At 28.8% G+C, this 20175-nt stretch overlaps 1 protein-coding gene across 6 annotated transcripts in view; it reads left to right on the top strand.

Annotated features, from left to right (window-relative positions):
• Positions 1-20175, top strand: part of Csmd3 (CUB and Sushi multiple domains 3) — a 1105037-nt gene that overhangs the window by 372097 nt on the left and 712765 nt on the right. For 3 of the 6 annotated variants that reach the window (XM_048802035.1, XM_015486278.2, XM_048802032.1), the window contains one exon: positions 8436-8747. The exons of the other annotated variants lie outside the window; for them this stretch is intronic. In XM_048802035.1, the coding sequence (XP_048657992.1) occupies positions 8436-8747 (312 nt within the window). The remainder of the gene's footprint in view (positions 1-8435; positions 8748-20175) is intronic. 6 annotated transcript variants of the gene reach the window in all.

Below are 20175 nucleotides of genomic sequence, written 5' to 3'. Positions count from 1 at the left end.
TAGACTTTTGTTTCTTACCATGTCTGAAAGTTATTATTTTTTTTTTCACTCCAACAGTCTATTTTTCTAAGCCAAAGTTAGTTGGTATTTATTTCAGGCCAATCCCTCCTGCTACTAATTAATTTGCTGCTATAAAATAAAAATACTTCTATAGAGTATATGGTACAGAAAAATAAGACTTTTGGACTTGAATTTTTTATTAGGCTGTTTTACTGCAGCATATTTAGGCAGAATCTCACCAGTTGCTCAGCAACCCTTCTACAGTCAATACCATAATAGTCTTTCCTCAAGAGTGTTAGCCCATTCGTAGTCAACTAAAACTCTCTTACACCCCACTTGTTAATAATGAATCCATTTCTTTCAATCATATGATAATCACATGGGATCAGATATCAATTTATAATGATTGCCTTAATGAGCATCCCTAAATGTTCTCATAGCAGGATTCACACTCTTCCCCCAAATAGGTGTTTCCTAAATAGCCCATAATATTTCTTATGAGAAGAGAATAAATTTATAATAAACTAATCCAGGCTGGATACCTAAGAAAATACTCTAGTATGTGTGCTTGCAGAATCTTATTTTTCTTCTTATATAATTTGGAGCTAGGTGTGGGGATTATAGCTGCCTATAATCCCAGCAGCTCTGGAGGCTGAGGCTGGAGGATAATGAGGTTAAAGCCAGTGTCGGCAAATTAGTGAGGCTCTAAGCATCTTAGAGAGATCCTGTCTCAAAGTAAAATATAAAAACTGGTTGGGGATGTGGGTCAGTGGTTAAGTGCCCCTGGGTTCAATTCCTGTAACAAATAATAGTAATAATAATTTTGGGAAGAGCAATACATAATACTAAAAAATCATCTTTTTTAGCACCTTTTTTGGTAGCATCTGGGTACACAAAGAGAAAAATGTCAGGGTAGTGAAAACTTATTGTTTGCCTTTACATCATATCACGGATATAGAACCAGTCACACATATTTTAGGCATTTAGAAAATAAACATTTACAGTTTATGCAAAATTATGAAACTCCTTCCCCAACACAGAAATCCAATATGGAAGCAAACAAAAGATGAATAGGAATAGGTAAAGATAATCAAGGTAAGGAGGACCTAGAGACCTGATGGGCTGAGGTTGAAGAAAAAAAAACACTTCTTTTGATCATTAATGGTACAAAAGATAATCCTACCATCACCTTTACCTTTTTTCTTTCTCTTCTCCTTCAACAAAAAAATACATTATTATAAATGAATATTTTTTTGAAAAGTATTCTGGGGAGTGAAAGAAAGGGAAATGCTACCATCATTAGAGAAAACACCAAGAAAAGAATAATTTACATGTTCTTGGATACTTCTTACCATTCTTTTTCATACCTCAGTTCTAGTGTGTGCAATATAAAATTTAATTATATTGGAATTATATGTTCATATAGTGTTTGAATATATTCCAGGTCAATTTCTTACTTATGTTTATATTTAGCACTCAATAGTTATTGCTTATCTATAAAATATTTCGTTTGGGGAGAAGGAAAACCAAAGTACATTTAATAACTTGTACTCATTTATTCTTCCTTCACATGTTTGTTAATACTCAAGATAAAGTGGAAGATAAACATATAAAGGACATTGGCTGTGCTTTCAAAATAGTATGACTAGATATTCATTATTACTGACAGCAAGGATATGCAAGTGAAGATGTTCCTGATATAACATCTTGGAATAAAATATGTAGAGTATGCCTTTTTCTTAATAATGCCCTTAAATATTCCATTAAAACTAACAAATATTTCACAAGATTTTGTATAGAAGGAAATAAGTGAATAATAAATATAATTTTGTTTTAATATGGGGAAACTACAATGGCATATGCTTCAACTCTAAGGGATAAAAGCTGTTGCAACAAAGAAGTTTAAAAATACAGGATTCTGATTGATGGTTGCAGAAAGACATGGTAGGTTGTTATGTTGCTTTCTCTTCTTGTAAAATATAAAAAGGATGCCAATGAAACTTTTTAAAAATCTAGATCTTTAAATTTTATTGTCAATATTATGATTTTATGGAAGCTAATCATACTTAGTTACATAAAAAAGACTTGTTTACATTTGGTGGATTTCTGCAAGTGGTGTATGTGTTTGTGAGTGTGCACATTAAAATTTAAAAAAATGGCACCTGGTATCCACCATTGCAAACATGGGAGACTTCTGAAATGTAGGAAAAGTTGTGTTAAGATGCTGAAATTTGGGATGGGGCTGTAGCTCAGTGGTAGAGCACTTCCCTGGCATGTGTGAGGCACTAGGTTCCATCCTTAAGCACCACATAAAAATAAATAAAATAGAGGCATTTTATCCATCTACAACTACAAAAAAAAAATGATGAAACTAATTGTTAGGCTTCATTTTAATCAACTGGATGGAGTAAGAAAGGATCATGAGAGGACCAAGTATTTTAACTAAATTTTTCTACCTTTATTAATAGCAATTAACACACTTGCATATGTAAATTTCATGGTAACTTTAGATGGGGAGCTGGGGGGGGATTACCTTGGAGCTTCTCACAACACTCTATTTAGAATAGATTTTTCCCTAGCATGCTCTCATTCTGTTTTTAGTGCTATGAAATGAAATGTCTAATCTTTTTCATTTTTATGACAAAACTGTGATGATATTTAGTATATCATTCATACATTTATACATGTGTACAGTTTTGTCATGATTTGCCAACACAATATATTTTAAGGCTTTGTAATAGTTTTTATATTTCCATATATCATTTACAAGAAGTTATCATTGTTTTCTTGCTATGCGAGTTTATCAAAATTTCAAACAGCTGAGAATTTTGAAGTTCTTATATTGCATATAAAACAACTTGGAACAGAAAATAACATGCTTAAGCTTTGTTTTATAATAATTTGTTTACTCATTATAAGTGTGCTCTTAGTAATTTACTGAAAAATCTTACTATCATCAATTTCAGTGTGAACTGCAAATATTTTATTTATTCATTTATAGTTTTTCATATTTTTATCAGTAATACCACTTGTAATTTTTAAATAAAAACAAATCCACTTATAAAACTCAATGCTGGTTTCCCATTCAGTGCTTATAATTTTAGATGGATATATATATATATATATATATATATATATAATAGAGAGAGAGAGAGAGACATAAACAAATATCAATTTTAATATTAACATGACAACAAATTCAGAAAATGTATATTTAAATTCTCAGTTTCATTTTCAAATTAGTATTTGTTTAATTCATTATCTTAGAAAATCTGTTACTTGTTTCACTGATCTTTTTTTCATCACTAACATGAATTTGTTTTCACATTTCAACATCTCAGAAACCTGGGCACAGGTTATACCATTCTTGCATTGTCATGTCATGGTTTAAATGCCAGCTTATGCTACATTTATTTAATAAGATAAAATACCTCAATTGAATGTAGTTTTAATATAAATGCAGTATTTTAATTTAGTTAATTGTAAGTAGTCACATAAATACCAATTTAAATTATTAGATACCAAACTATACTGATTTTAGGATACTGGAATTAATAATGTCAAAATGTAAAATACTTTAGCTATTTTCTCAACTACCACATGCTTAATGAAAATGAATACTTAACATGTAATGAATCATGGCATTGTTTTACTTTACACACATAATATTAGTTTGCAGATGTACTCATATATTGGCACATTTCTCTATGAGTTTGATTTAAGTATTGTTAAGGAAAGACAGAAAACAAACCACAAATAAAATTACATATACTAAATTTTATAGAATATCTAAATAATGACTGGAATAGAATTGTTGCATTAGCAGTATTTGGATTTTATTCTGTTGTTATTTTGTTTTGCATATATAACCTTCTCTTGTTTTGCTTATTTTCATTTTAAATATTTGATGAATTTTGTCATTACATATTATTATTTTGTTAAACTTCCATGCAAATGCTTCAAATAAAGCACAAAATTAAAAGAAATGTAATATAGTCAATTTAGATACAAAATGTGCCAAATATAAACATATAAAGTCAACTTCTCTGAATATAAAATTATTTTTCATGTGTTTTTATGTAGTTGTAAGTTTTAAACTATCTCATCTTTTCTTCTGCTCCTCTGTGATGAGTTAGATAATAAGTACAGAGAAGCACAGAATAAAATTTGAAAACAATCTACAGGTTTAAACATTGAAAAAAGGAATTTCAAATTGAATCCTGATATGAGGTTTAATTTTGTACATTTTCTAGATGATACATTCAGACTTATTCTTAGTCACATGCAGATAATTGCTAAAATAAAAAAAGCCTTAAAAACTAAATTTTCATTAAAATATATAATCAAATCCTAATTTAATATTGTCTGCAATATTTTTGAATAAATTTGCTAATTTACATGTATACCATGTCATTTTCCATTGTCATAATCCCAAATGTGACATGTAATTTTGATTTATAGAAGCATGTATATATATGTAAATCATTTTATTTTATTTTTGTTATTTGGGGAAATGTTTTGTAAAATAATATTTAAAATTTTTACTTCAGGTCTGATTTTATATTGTAAGCATCTTACTCAAAATATATCTCAAGTAATTTAATGACAGAGTAATATAATTGTGATAAATTACATCGTGTATACATGATTCAATTTCAAATAAAGAGTGAATTTTCTGAATGTACATTTTCTTTCATTAATTTGATTTATATGTCTTTTATGCATTTAACTGTGTCAATCAAAGACAATGTTTACATAATTGTGAAGCATACTTCATTTGGATAAGTTATATATAAAGTTAATGCTGGATTGTCTCTATACATAATTCTAAGACTTTCCCCAACATTGACAATTACTTCATAAAACAGTATGTATGCAAAAGTCTTGAGTCTATCTGTATTGTTAAATCATGGATTTTGATGATTTGAAAATCTGTGTTTCATACACTGACAATTTAAAGTGACACCAATATCATTACTCTAAATTGGTTTACATTACAAATAAAAATTATATACACATGTCATAAAATTGTATGGTGATGGGTGATTTTATTGCTTTATAAAGGAAGTCAATATTATTTATTTTTACTTCCACGACATGCACCAAACATATCTATCTAAATTTAGATGCACTTCTATTTTCTGCTGTCATTAAGTCATATCTACTTTTCACCTTACAAAAATTTGAACATCCTAGTAAACTCATTTCACACTGACAAAATTTCATGTTTGAAAACAGTAAAAATATCTTGAAGTGACTCTTACTTATGCAACTAAATCTTCACATTCCACACTTTATCAAACTGCTATTTGTGAAAGTTAAAAAAAAATATATCAGTTTCCTCTCCCGTTTTTATAATTGCTTTTTTATTTATGTCAATGTGAAATGTGATTTTGCTGTGGAAAGAATGTAATCATGTTTCATTTGTTTATCATTTTTGTTATTGCTAATATGAGTTTAGTTTTATTGTTGAATTCATTCTTTCGTGTAGTCTTTCTTTTGATGAGTGTTTCTTGAACATCTGTTATGGGCCAGACAGTGTTGTAGATGATAGGAATTCAACATTGAATAGCAAATACAAAACAAACAAACAAACAAACAAACAAACAAAAAACCTCTAGGCTTCAAGGAACTTGCATGCTAGTATGCAAATAAAAGATTATGATGTATATTAAATTATGAAAAGTGGGTAGTAAAATACTTGGTTGAAGAACATATTTGGTTTGATTATGGTTATTAAAGAAATGGGTTTTCCATTCTCTATTTTAGCATTAAATCTTGTCCTGTATTCGGTATAGGAGAATAGTACAGAACCAATACCACTGTTGGTAGAAGTCACACTTCTAAAGTTAAAGTTTTTTTATTTGTTCTTTTTAGGTATACATAATGTGACATATTATACATACATGGAGTATAACATTCTAATTAGGATCCTATTCTTGTGCTTGTATATTATATGGAGTTACACTGGTCATGTATTCATATATGAACATAAACCTGAAGATTTTTAACATCGGGGTTGCTAGCAAGGTTCCAATCTAAGCTCTAATAAACATCAGTTATTATTCTCATATTGATCTGGAACTTTGTTTATCCCATGGGATAAATATAGGTATTTGTAATTTGTTTGTAGGTTTGGGTGACAAATTAGAGAAGCAACCTAAGTCTGTTCTCAAAAATTACCACAGAATTATTGACTAAAATCCAAGAAATTTTTTGAGATTAGTCATAGTGACTCACGATGGAATATAGTAATTCAGTTTACCTCTTTGTTAAAGGTATGAATATTTATGTTTGAGACAAAGTACAAATTTTATTATTTCTCATACGTTTAGTTTTTAAGTAGAAGCACATGTTTATAGTTCAGTGATTTCCTTTTTAAATCTGAAATCCTGGAAATTATGAAGTAATAAAAATACTAAAATATTAGGTTTTCATTTGGCTTTCACATTTTTTTCAAAAATGGAATGCTCAAATAAATTTCTAGAAACACAATATGGACCAGTTTTCATAGTAATGAGCATATAGACATCCCAAATTAAAAGTTTACATGAGATCAGTTTCTGCATGTAAGTACAGTAAGTAGTTATTTCTTAACCATGTGATTAAAGTAAACCCTTACTAAATATTATCTTAGTAAACACCAAAGGCCAATTTGCATAACCATCATGAATTTAGTAGATTCTAATCTTTGCAGAATAACTTGGATAAATATTTAATAGTGGATTTTCCTGATTGATGTTTAAATTATATTAACATTTTTAAAAAATCGAATAATTGTCATACCTCATTTACCTCTGGTTCCCTCAAAGTGTAACCATCATTTAATTCTTCTGAATTTTTATATCAAAATCGATAGAATGTGACAATTCAGGCTGAAAGAATTTGTAGCAGAGATATGCTTTTATTTTTTTGCTTGCCTCTCAGTGAGGAGCCTCATATTTAACTTCCTTTCTTCCTTTTTGAGTTTAAGGCAAAAAGCAGAATTACTAGTCTACTAGTCATCTGCCTTTAGCACAAAAGAAAAAAGAGACAAGGCAGAGCATTCTCAAGTCATATTAAGCGATGTTGCTTTTTTCCTCTTTTAGAATGGTCAAAGTATTTCTGTGCATGTTTGTCTATCTAATTAAATATTGTGAACAGAATTTTGAAATGTTGAAAACAGTATGTAAAAACACATACCACTCATTGGTTTTAAAATTATTCAGGAGTTTTCTAACCAGCACCTGACTATGATTCCTAATTAGTAGTTGCAGCTCCAAAATACAATACTTTATCTTGCTAAGCATTTTAGATGTCAAGAGCTTTTTAAAATATATTCTCATTCAGTTTCATGTTTCTATTATAAGATTACTTCTTTATTACATAAGAATCATGTACTACCTTTTAAAAATTTACGTGTAAAGAAAAAGAAGATCCTAATTTGGCATTATCAATAAATGTTTTTAAATTTTACTAAAACTTTAGTAAGGATGAGAATGTGGTAATATTATTTATATAATTATATCATAGGGTAATATGTATATGGAGATATATATATATATCCATAGATATATATAGATACTTATATACACATGGTGAAAATGCTAATGAGATGTTTAGACATACCAATCATTATTTAAGACTAATATTGTGTGAATACAAGTTCCATATTCACTAATAATTTCAAACATTTTTAAAGTAAATTATTTGTTTAATTTTAATTAGTTCAAAATTGGCTAATTTAAAATTTTATATTGAAATAGTAAAAATATTAACTAATCTTTTAAAAATGCATTAAATTTTAAAGTTTATATAGCTCATGACATAAATTTTAAAGTTTATATAGCTAATGACACTGAACATTTTACTATGTTGGAAGCTTTCTGGCAAATGAAGTTAAGATTTGATATTTACATATTGTAATTTCAGTCTCATTTTTTCATCATTTGGTTTTTATTTTTGTTTTGATTTAATTTTTTTTTCACTTGCTTGTCTTAAAAAAGAAAATTCTGATATGTTTCCCAGAAGTTATGAAGAGATATGTTACAGAATATTCAGAACATACTTTTGAGTAAAGTATGGTTACATAGTTACCATTCTGTCAAAACCTGTCACTTGCCAGGCATTGTTTCTAAAATTCTGTGCGGTTTAAAAAATAAGAAGAAAAAGATTAATTCAGGATCACATAAACGGTTTACTCTTTCATCCCCCTTATGCTTTCCAGTAAAAATGTATTGCATTCTGTATGTGATATTTATCTATAGGTTGATTAATATAAAGAAACCTACAGATCTGGTGTGCTTCACATTTTAGTGGCGTGTATGTGTTTTGCCTCTTCGTGTTGATTATTCTTAAGGTAATAGAAAAGAATATAATTTATTAAACTTATCAGAAAATTAAAACAACAAAATTTAAAAGAAAGAGTTAGCATCTAGTGCTACTGTGTCCCACAGGTTCTTCTACATTGACCCACACTACCTCCACTGGTGAGTTAGAGGAGCATAACAGGACTACCACTGGTGCTATTGCTGTTGCTAGCACACCTGCAGATGTTACTGTATCCAGTGTTACAGCTGTCACCATCCATAGACTTTCCGAGGAACAGCGAATGCAAGTTACGAATCTCAGAAATTCAGGTCTGGACCCCAACACGTCCAAGGATGGGCTCGCTTCTCATCAAGCAGATACACAAAGTACAAGGAGAAGACCAAGAAATGCTGAACAGATAGAAAGAACTAAAGAGCTTGCAGTTGTTACTCATAGAGGTATTGGATGTTATTTTACTTGTGCCCATTTAGTTACAGACAAAGATATCTTTTGGTAATGATTCTAATTAGAGAATGAGCTAAAAGAGAACCATGATATAGAAAGTGAGAGTTCAAAGTAGCTGAATAATATAGATAGTAAGAGACAAAACAGGAATAATTTGGAAGCACAGGAATTAAAAAAAAAGTACAAAGTAAACATTGAAGGGGATGAGAATAAATAGAAAAGACTGCATTAAAGTGATAGTAAACTAATAGTAAATACCTATTAGTTGTTACATATCATTTATGATGTTGAGGTAACAGAAAAATGAAGTAACCACTTTCTGTTAATGAGTGCACATATTTACATAATCATTTATCACATGTAGTAATTTCCATGTTTGCATGGGATTTTATGTCATACATGCTAAATATACTTTAGAAAAACAGATAATTTGATTGGAAAGTGTAAACCTGTCTGGTTATTGTTTTATATATTTTATTCTTTTTTTTTTCTAAATTATCTATTGTGTTACCCATATGAATGTATTGAAAGCAGGTATCACATGTTGGAAAGGAAACAGTGATTAATGTTAAAGTAACTCCAAAATTAAAACATACTTTAACTTCTTAATTTGTTTTTTTGGAGAAAAAGAATTGTAGAACTAAATCATACATGATAATTTTATACTCAATTAATATAAGTCTACCTTTTACAAAATTAGGAAGTCAAGCAAACATTTTTTTTTTCTGTTTCTTAATGGCAAGTTGCACAGATTCCTTTAGGAAAAAATGTAGTGTCAAAAATAAAATTTTTCATTTATATCAATACATGCATTATTGGAAGCATTAATTTATTGCATGTATATGAAGTATAAAATATCTATTCCATTTCCAATTCATCATCATATATTCTTTAAACTCGCTATAGTTTATGTAGTGTAAAGATTAGGCATTGCTTATGAAGACAATGATATGAATATGAAAAATCATTCAATGCTAAGAGCAATTAAAAGAGGAAAATCAAGACATTTTGATATAAATTAATTGAAAATCATATAAAAATATCTTAGAAGTTCATTTCCATTAGAATCTGTACTGTGTTACTTTGATTCTCTTTAGTAGACATATCCCAAAATGAATTTTTATCATTTGATAATGTGACATCATCTTGCTTCTCTATTTACTTTGAAGGATTAAACTGACATCATCTTGCTTCTCTATTCATTTTTTTTCTATTCAGTACCATCAATATTGCTACTCAGAAGAATATAAGAATTATAATAAAATTAGTAATTTTCTTAATCAAGTAGACAGTTTATTATTACTAGGAAATAAAAATAGGTACAATTATATTAATATATTGATTAGAAAGCAAAAATTATTTTTTTCTTTGGAAAACTTTAAGAGCTAGCTAACATTGACAAACTACCCCCAAATCATTTTATCTTCCACCAAATAGACATAGGATAATTTATTAAATAAGTCAATTGTAAATATCAACTATAATGTGATTAGTGTAATTATGTTTTTTGAACAACTCCATAATTAAAAATTAATATTTTATAGTACTTGGGAAAAGTCAATTGATTTCTATTAATTGAAAGAAGACAAGATAGTAATACAGGTTATATATAGTGATTTTAAATGATTCACATGTAATTTTAAAGTATATTCATGTAAGTTTAATTTAATTATCAAGAGTGCTTCTTAGATTGATTCTAAACCAGTGTTCATGTTTTCTTAATCACCAACATAATTTTTCAGTGCAGTTTGAGGACCCATACCTGTTTCACCTTTCCCCACATTTTTTCTAAAATGGTGTTTCTGAATGTAATATTCATTCATTGGTGCCATCTACTTTGGATAAAAATTTTTCATACATTTATATTTAAATTATATGAAAGATATAATATGGAGAACACTTTACATGTTCTATTTATCATTCACAGTGAATTAAATTATACTGTTATCAAACAACTACTTTAAATAAAAATGGTCCTTCTGTTTCTTTCTTCAAAAGTCTATTACTATTTCAATAATTTCTGCCATTTATCAATTAGGCTTTAGAGGAAATCTATTAACATTATGGTGTAAAAATTGTTAATATTAAGGATAAAGGAAACCTGTGATTCTACATGTGTTTTTTAATATTTTAAAGACTTCAAAATATAGCTAAAATTTCATATATAAAACAATCTTAAGACTTGATCCCTAGCAAGTCTAAATATCTAAATTGGAACTGACCCTCATCAAAACGCCATTCTTCAAAAAAGAAAATTAAACAATGTGCCTGAAGTATTTAATGAGCACCACTTTTTCTTCTAGGAGAAATAAATATAAACACTACATTATCTCTTCCTTCAAGGATTGAAAGATAATTGAAAAAAGAGAAAAATCATCCTGGTGGTACAAGGAAATTTTGTTAAATTTATGATCAATCAGAGTATACTGAAGGAATAATCAGGTATATATAGGGAGTTAGTTAAGTCATTTTTAAAGTAAGAGTCAGTAGACATGATTCAAAAAGAATCACAATTTTTTCTATATATTTAGAAAAATACTTCTTATTCCTCTATTGCATTCTCTACAACGTAGTCAAAATGACCTTTAAAACATTAAAATCGATCATTTAATCCCACTTTTAAAGGTTCCTGCAATTTCTCAATAACCTTAGGAATAAAGCTAATATTTTCGGTGATTTGACAATCTGCATGATTTGGCTTTTTGCCCTTACTTCAAATTCACCTCATACAACTCCCACAATCACTGTATTTTTAGCTAATCAGAATTTCTTTAAGTTGTCAAATACACCATGTTCTTTTCTACATTGAACCATTCTCATAAGCTATTCATTCTGTCTTTCAACCAGATCATTCTAATTCCCTTTCCAGAATTAGTTTATTACCTCTAGGAAGATTAGATCTTTCACTTAAAATCTGCCATTACGACCTTCACTTTCTCTCTACCCTTGTAATTAATAGGCCTATGGATTTTCCTGTTAATTTTAAGCCCTCCCAGGAAAGAAGTGCAGGGCCATGTAGTTATTTATGCTGCATTCTCAGGTGTTGACCCATAGATGCATATAGAAAATCCATGTTAAACTAATGAATAAATATTCACAAAGTAATTATCTGGAATATTCACTTAAATTACTAAAGACTTGATATTATATTATTAAATATAATGAAATATTATATACTTTAGTTTTTAAGGTAACTGTGTACTTCACTTTGTCTCAGTTTACCAGTGTTTTTTAAAATATATTTTCAAAGGTCACAATATTTTCATGAACCTATAGCAATATATTACTCTTCTTATATTACCACTTCAAGATTCACAATATGAAGTAGTATGTCTTTCTTATAGCCTTTGTACATCTATAAAATCAAGATAAATTTATAATCAAGCACAAGTAAACTATAATATCAATAAATTTAATATAGAAAGTATTGATGTATTATAATAGATGTTATTTACCTGAAGTTAATTACCATCTAAAGCAGGAATATGACAATGATTGGTATGCCTTAGGTTCCTTTGATGTCTGCAAGTCCATGCTTATTGCACTCTGAGAATTGATTATTTGCATTTTTTTATTCACACTGTAATTAAACTTTCATTTTATAGTGTTTTTGATCATTACTAGTTCCAAATTTGTCTGTTTTCAATAACCCATGGCAATTTAAATATTTTTAATAGACATCAATATTAATATGAATACAAAGAAAATATAGAAACAAAAATTGCATAAGTATTTGGTACTTGGAACTTTGTATGCATGGGGACTCAAATATATGGGTTCATTTATGAAGTTAAGTCAGCTCACTCTATTTCATATAAGTAACAGCTATAAAATTAGTGAATAATCTGAAAAAGAAACTTAGGATATTAGTAAATGATCTCTACAATCCTCTATTGGACATTATTCCAATTAATGTCCTTATTGTACTACAGTGAAGAAATCATTAATTCTATTTAAATTATTTTAAGATAAAAGTTTCTCTTTCTATTTCTCAGTAATATAAAACTATTTCAAGTTTTCTTTTTCTTTTTCATTTGAAAAGATTCTTTGGCCATTGAAGTCAAAAGAAGTAAAATAGAAAAAAAGATTAATAAATAATGTTTGTTTAGATTCTCTTGAAAGTATGGATTAGTACCACACCACACTATACTATATCAATGTCTGCTGTCATCAAAATGAAAATTCAGCTTTTATTGGCTAGACTTTAATCCACTAATACTATGTATTAGAGCCTTTTCAGTTCCAATGTTCAGTTCAATATCCATATCTGTAAAATAGTTAATGGTGTATTATTTTATTATACCAGGGTTACTGTGAGGATTTAATATGATAGTGGGAGGAAGTACCAACATATTTTGGGTGTTTTCTCTCAATGTAAACATAAAACGAAATTGACATCCATCAATGTTGAGTTCTGTGGTCAGAGAACTAGGCTGAGTCTGCACTTTGCCACTTTGCCCCTTCTTGTTTTTATGGTCTTGAGCAATGAGTTCAGTTCCCAAGCCACATTAGTAACTGAGAATAGCTGTCTCATAGTGTTATTTGGAAAAGATTTAGCACCACTGCTGACATAAGTTTTAACACATGCTAATTATTATTATGTTTATTATTATTCACCAAATTTGTTTTAACTTTTTCTACATACATGACACTGTGCTGGATAATAGGAATATAAAAATGAACAATGCATCTATGCCTGAGAATTGTGCACGTAATTAAAAAATAATTAAAATTATTGTAAGAAACACTTCACTAGCAGTATTTTTTTAAATGTTAATGAAGAGCAGTGGAGGGACTGATGACTTCTGAATGTTAAGGAAGACTGGACAAAGGATATTTGAATTAATCCTTAAAGGATAAATGAAAGTTTGAAACTAGTACATTTTGTTTATATTACCAAGGTTCACAGAATATGCTGCATATTCTTGTTGACTAGAAATATGAGTCTATTACCAAAATAAATAAATGAAATATTCAATTATGTTTAGAGGAGGAATTTCATTAACATAAGCAAACCTAAAAATAATCAATATTTTTGATTTACAAAATATCCAGATGTTAATAATTAGGTAATATATAGTTAGCCATATTTTCAAGTTAATTAGGATTTTTTATTGCTTTAAGTATAAGATCTCTTTTGAAATTATTTCTTAATGTTTATATTTAAAATGTTTTCCAATTATTCCTTAAGCCTATATTTCAGTATTATAACCCTAATTATTTCACCTCAAAGTTGACCAAAAATAGAAAAAAAAACTTATGTAATAATAGAGCTAATATATAGTAAGAAAGTATCTTGTATTTCTAGACTTATCTTCTTTAAAATTAAATTAGAACCAGGTGCAAAGGTGCAAGCCTGTAATCCCAGGAGACTGAGCCAGGGAGATCATGAGTTCAAAGGAGCCTCACTTTTTTAAGCAATTCAGTGAGACACTGTCTCTAAATAAAATACAAAATAGGAATGGGGATGTGTCTCAGTGGTCCAGTGCTTCTGAGTTCAATCCCTGGTAAACACCGCCCCAACAAAAATTAAATCAGATCTTTCAGATCACTTAGTATATTATTGCTATTTGATGTAGGAAATTGTGATATGGCAGATATTAAATAAAAATCTAGTCTTCAATTTCCAGACTAGTATTCATTCATTCTTTCACTAATTCAAGATTTACTTAGGGTTTAATATATTCAAAACTTTGTATTAAGTGTTGTTAAATTTAAAGTAACATGGATCATAAACTTAATTTGTTGTTCTTCCTCAAGAAGTTATTAGTATAGCAATTTAAAAAACAATTAAAAATGTTTTATTTCACAGAAATTTAAGATTTATTTTGATCGAGATTGTAGTAGCATTCTACTACTGATATTTATACTTTTTTTCTGTCAGATATTAATGTGTAGTCCTGGTATTTGTTTTCTAAATTACAAAATATAGATATAGTTGTCTGAAAAAGTTCCCATCCACATAGATAATAATTATTAATTTATTTTTATTTTATTTCCTGATAGAAATGTAATTAGATTACTAGAACACCTTGTAGAGTCAAATGTGTTTTGAAGTTTTCTACATATTACCATTGTTTTGATAGTGTAGTCAATTCTTCTAGTGTATGTTTATTGCTACTATTCATATCAGTAAAGTTTCAGTCTGGTTAGTAAAGTAACATGAAAAAAATATGTATAACTGATATGAATTTGATGTAGATTTTTCTTTCCAAGCTAGACTTTAAAAGGAAATATAAGCCAAGCATGGTGGCACATGCCTGTAATCCCAGTGGCTTGGAAGTCTGAGGCAGGAGGATCAAATGTTCGAAGCTAGCCTTACCAATTTAGCGAGAGTGTATGCATCCTAATGATATCCTGTTTCAAAATAAAAAATAAAAAGACCTGGGGATGTGACTAAATGTTAAGTGCCCTTGTGTTCAATCCCTGGTACCATAAAAATAAAAGTAAATGCAACTTAGTAATCAATTTTTAAATAAGAAGTACATCATTATTTTCAACTTTAAGAATGGTTATCTCAGCATTTAAAAAATTCAATTAATGTCAGCAATTTTATTCCAAATAAAGGAACTTTTCATTTTTATCATGTTTTATTTTTTCAAGTAAGCTTATTTCAACATTAATAAGGCTCTAAAAAAGGAGAAAATAGCAGACTATTAAATACTTTATGGAGAAGTCCAGATTCTATGATTAGAAATAACTTTGTTTGAAATACTAGATACTGTTAATATAACAAAAACCTTACTGTGTGGAAGTAATACTTCTTTAGTGCCTTACATGTGCCAATCACTAGATTATATGATCACATGTAAAATATATTTAAAATATATTCAAGTATTTGCAAGTAACTAATATTGTTTTCAAAAATTCTATTAATACTTTTGTATGAGTATGAAATTGTACATACAAAACATGTTTTTTCAGTTCTCTTTTGTTTTAAGCTACATAAGCATTACCACATTGAAAAATTTAATTTGTGGGTAGTTATTTAAATATGTCTTGGTGGATACTGGTTGATGTTCATAAAATACTCATTATTAGGGTCTTATTGAGTGTTTTGTCTCTTGCTTAGCATGTGAATTCCAAAGAACATTAGATACTGTCTCCATTCTCAAATTCTCAAGGAAAATTTGTAGAAATAGGATTATAGAGATTAGTTATTGGTCAATTATAGGAGAATCAACAAAGACTGAAAATTTGTAGAAATAGATTATAGAGATTAGTTATTGGTTAATTATAGGAGAATCAACAAAGACTGAGCATAGTATTGAGATGAGGATGAGCTAGCTTTAATAAAACATGTGATACAATGCTATACGTAAAGAAGATCAAACCTGTCCTCTGGCATAGATTGTAGAACTTAGTGCATAGACCCACAGAATAATAAAAAGCAGTATGTAATAAAGAATACTCTTCTACCATTGGGTTTTGTTAAAATATAGATGTGTGTTTAAGGAAGTAGTGAATTACTAAATTATTAATAAGACATTCAAACATAAGTTGATAGATGGATAAATTGGGTATTCAGAAAGCATTTGTAAATATCAATGAGTATTTTAATAATGTGCTTGTACTGCCCCATCTAATCCTAAAAGTCCTGATTATATCTGGTGATATTGTATGTTAATTAAGATAATAATTACCACCCCATATTTTCTCTTGGTTGACATGTATTAATTTTTATGGTTGATTATTTAATTTTATAACTGACATAAAAACAAGCCTAGAAGTAATCAATACTACTATGAGGAATTTTCAGAGATTGAGTGTGCTTACCCTTGTAAATGGGAACTTAGCCACATTTACATTTTTCCCTGGCCCAGTGCAACTCTATACCTGAAATTGCAAAAGTTTTCTATTTGGATTCTAATCCTAACTGGCCTTTTAGACAGTATTATTTCTAAGAACAGCTGAAAATATTATTCTTACTTTCTGTACTGCCTAAATTTCTACAATTTATGTATTCATTCAATTTATTTCTTGCTCTTTTTCTCTTTTATTTTTTATGTCTCTAATTTTTCTTCTGTCACTCCTCTCCCCTCCCCACGCCTCCCTTTTCCTTCTTCTTTTGTTCCTCCTCCTCCTTTTCTTCTTTCTCTTCCTCTTCGTCATAGTTGTCTTCTTCTTCTTCTTCCCTCTCTCTCTGCATGCCCCTCACCTCTCTACCAGTTGTTGATTATATGGTATTGAAGAAAGCTATGCAGAATCTCCTTCACTGAACTTTTAAGAGGGGGAGAAAAAGACAATTATACAAATAATTATCTTATGGTTCAGGATGGAAAACCAAAACAGGTTGTGTGAATGTGGGTAGTCATCTAGGTTTGGATGATCAGGAAAGACCTCTGAGGAGTTAAATTTTAAACTGAAGTCTGAATAATAGGGAGGAGATATGCATGCTCTTGGAGATATGCTCTGCTATGTTCTGGAGACAGTCAGGAGAGAGTATACCAAGCAGAGAGAGTTAATAAGTTAGTTAGAAAGATCTTGAGTTATATTTGAGAAAATGAAAGCCTCATATTCCTGGAATTCACTGCACAAGGCAGAGAAAGATGTAGATTAGATGGAAAATATATGGAGGAACCAATAAACACTTTGACTCTGAGGCCTTGGTCAAGAACTTTATTTTAATCTAAGCATTGGTAGACTTTGAAAGAGAAATTATATTATCAAATGTACTAACATTTATAAGAATTTGAAGAAGGAATTTGAAGTAAATAGAAATAGGAAAGCAAACTAGTTAAATATCCAGATGTGAAATTTATAGTTGATAGTGACATGGTGTCTGTATCTTTGAAGCTTTTCAAGCATCACTGTGGACACAAATCACCTAGTATTTTTTTTTTTGAAATTCAGATTGTGATTTTATGATATTGAAGTGGAACCCAAGAGCCTACACTACTTCTAAGTCTTGAAGTTATGCTGATACACAGAGTTGCAAGAACTTAGTTAAGGGTGGTTATAATTTACAGTGTCACATATGAAACTCAGTCTACTCCCAAAGAAATTTTTTCTCCACTAGAATAAAAATGTGTAAACTATGTTGGTAATGTAGAAAGAGTTAAACTTAAATTCCTTAAGAGTGACTCTAAAGGAAGAAAATCATGAATCTACAGGATATTTTAGGCCAGATGCATTTTTGGATTAAACTTGATAATACTTCTTCAAACCTTAAGAATGACTGAGTTATTGACATTCATTTTGATTTTACTGGAAGAACGAATGCATGCATGCCTGAATGATGAAATAAATACTAAGTCAAATTTTAGTCCATGATTTCAAGTATTACCCTAAATTCTACACTTTCAGATGGATATTATTTTAAAATTTGTTATCAAGTTATAAAAGAAAAGAAAAACAAGTTTTAGGTTTCCTTTACTTACCATTTTTTTAAATATCTGAAAGTGTAAACGACAATAAACGTAGAAAATAGTGATAATAAAGACACAAGATTTATTATCAGTTAAATTTCTCAAATTAATAATTAAGCATTATATTTTTATTTTATATTAATGGTGAACTTGATTTTACCTGTTTGAATCCCCAAGTCCTTCTTTATGAGACTGATGAGTATATTTTCATAGCATCTTTAAGGTTTAAATAATAACAGATGGGAAAATTTGTTACATTTAAAAATACCTATTTACATGATTCTTATAAGAACATTTTTATTTATTTAATTAATTATTTATTTGGAATATAAAAACTTGAATATCGATAAAATAGGGAATGCTCAATATTTGGAGGTGAATTACATATAAATATTGGCTATGTATTTCATGATTTTTCAATATTCTATCATTCAGGGTTTTTTTTCATTGTTCTGTTGACTTTTCTTTCCTGACATTATTTTGTGAAAATTGTGTTCAATGTTGATATCCGTAACAATTCAAAAATTTATATTCAGGATTGTGCCAATTTATTATTTAAATACATAATTATTTATTGGATATCATTCTCATTTTTCTATTGCATTACTCTATTTCATCACATTGGTAAAATTATCTAAAAAGTTTCATTCATAACAGTAAATATATTTTTCTGTTTCTGATGCTTTTACATTTTGTTGAGTAATTTGATTTTTGGGAGAAAGAAGAGAAAAAGCAAAATGTTAGAATTTACTTGTTAACAGGTTATGTAGTTTTAAAAGATATTAGATAAAAATACTTTGAATGCCTGAGGATATGTATGACAATATTAAGCAATTAAAATTTATTTTCTATCTAAATGATGAATCTGCAAGTAACCATTTTAACATTTTTATCCAATGCTACCCTTCAAAACCATGCTTTTGAATTAGCCCTCTGGAGAGTGGAGAGATTTTAAGAATTTCTGGTGAACCAATATTATAGTGATCTTTGAACAGGTTTTTAAGGAAACCTACATTTTTTTACACTAACCCTTTGTCTCAAAGTAATGGCCTTATTTCATAACTTTTTTCTAATTCTTATCCACATTACCTAACCTACCAGCTTTTTCAGAATGTTAGCTTATTCTCTACATTAGAATATATTTATTATTTTAATAGAATATGAAAATAAGGAAATATTATAACAATATGTATTGAATGGTTCAAAAGGGACAGGTTAACTTTAAAGATCAGACGTGAATATGGTTTTATGTGTGTTGATTTCCTCAAATAATTACAATGCTTATTTTACCTGTGAATGAAATGATCACAGTAAATCTGATGTATATAACTTTTAAATCTTTTTCCTTTTTCAAATATTTTGAAGGGGCTAGACTTCCTATTTGTGCTCAAAGCTAGTGCCAAATCGGACTCCTCTGCCTTTTGGAATAGAAGAAAATGGCCCTGTGTTAGAGAAACATTTTTATCTTGTTCAGAATTATTTCAGGGCATTTTCACCCACTTTTGCAACAAGCTGCTTTTCTTGAATGTAGTTTTCTAGAGCATATGGCTGCCCTGCTGTGCACAGAGTGAAATCACACAATTAATCTTTACAATTTTAGGAAGAGCAGAACCTTCATATATGGCAGAAGAGCATGGTGTTAGGTTTGGGGTGCATTGCATGTAATATTTTTCTCTTCACAATTACATCATTTATATTCTAAATTGTGGATTATTGTTTCTTCATGTTGATGCTTTCTATTTCTTTAAAATGTTCTTTAAATGGCATTTCTTCGTGGTACCAAACCAGATAAAGTGATAGAAATTCCTTGATTAATTTTATCCAGAGCCTAGAGAGAAATTTTTTTATTGAATAAGCATACAATAAAGTAGAAAATATTTTCATCAACTCTCCTGAACTTTCTCATTAGAAAGGAATGCAGCCAAAGATGATTTTACTAAAAATTCTAGATGATGAATTGAATTTCCAAAAGCAGTTGGCTTATGCTGCACCATTTTAATTCATGTGTTCATACTCTTAAGGTATGAATCTCCAATTCATGAGATTATACTTG

Source organism: Marmota marmota, unplaced genomic scaffold (assembly GCF_001458135.2).
Source record: "Marmota marmota marmota unplaced genomic scaffold, marMar, whole genome shotgun sequence".
In the NCBI taxonomy this organism is placed as follows: Eukaryota; Metazoa; Chordata; class Mammalia; order Rodentia; family Sciuridae; genus Marmota; species Marmota marmota.
Note: the sequence above shows the minus strand (reverse complement) of the source record. Positions and strands in the feature narration are given on the sequence as shown.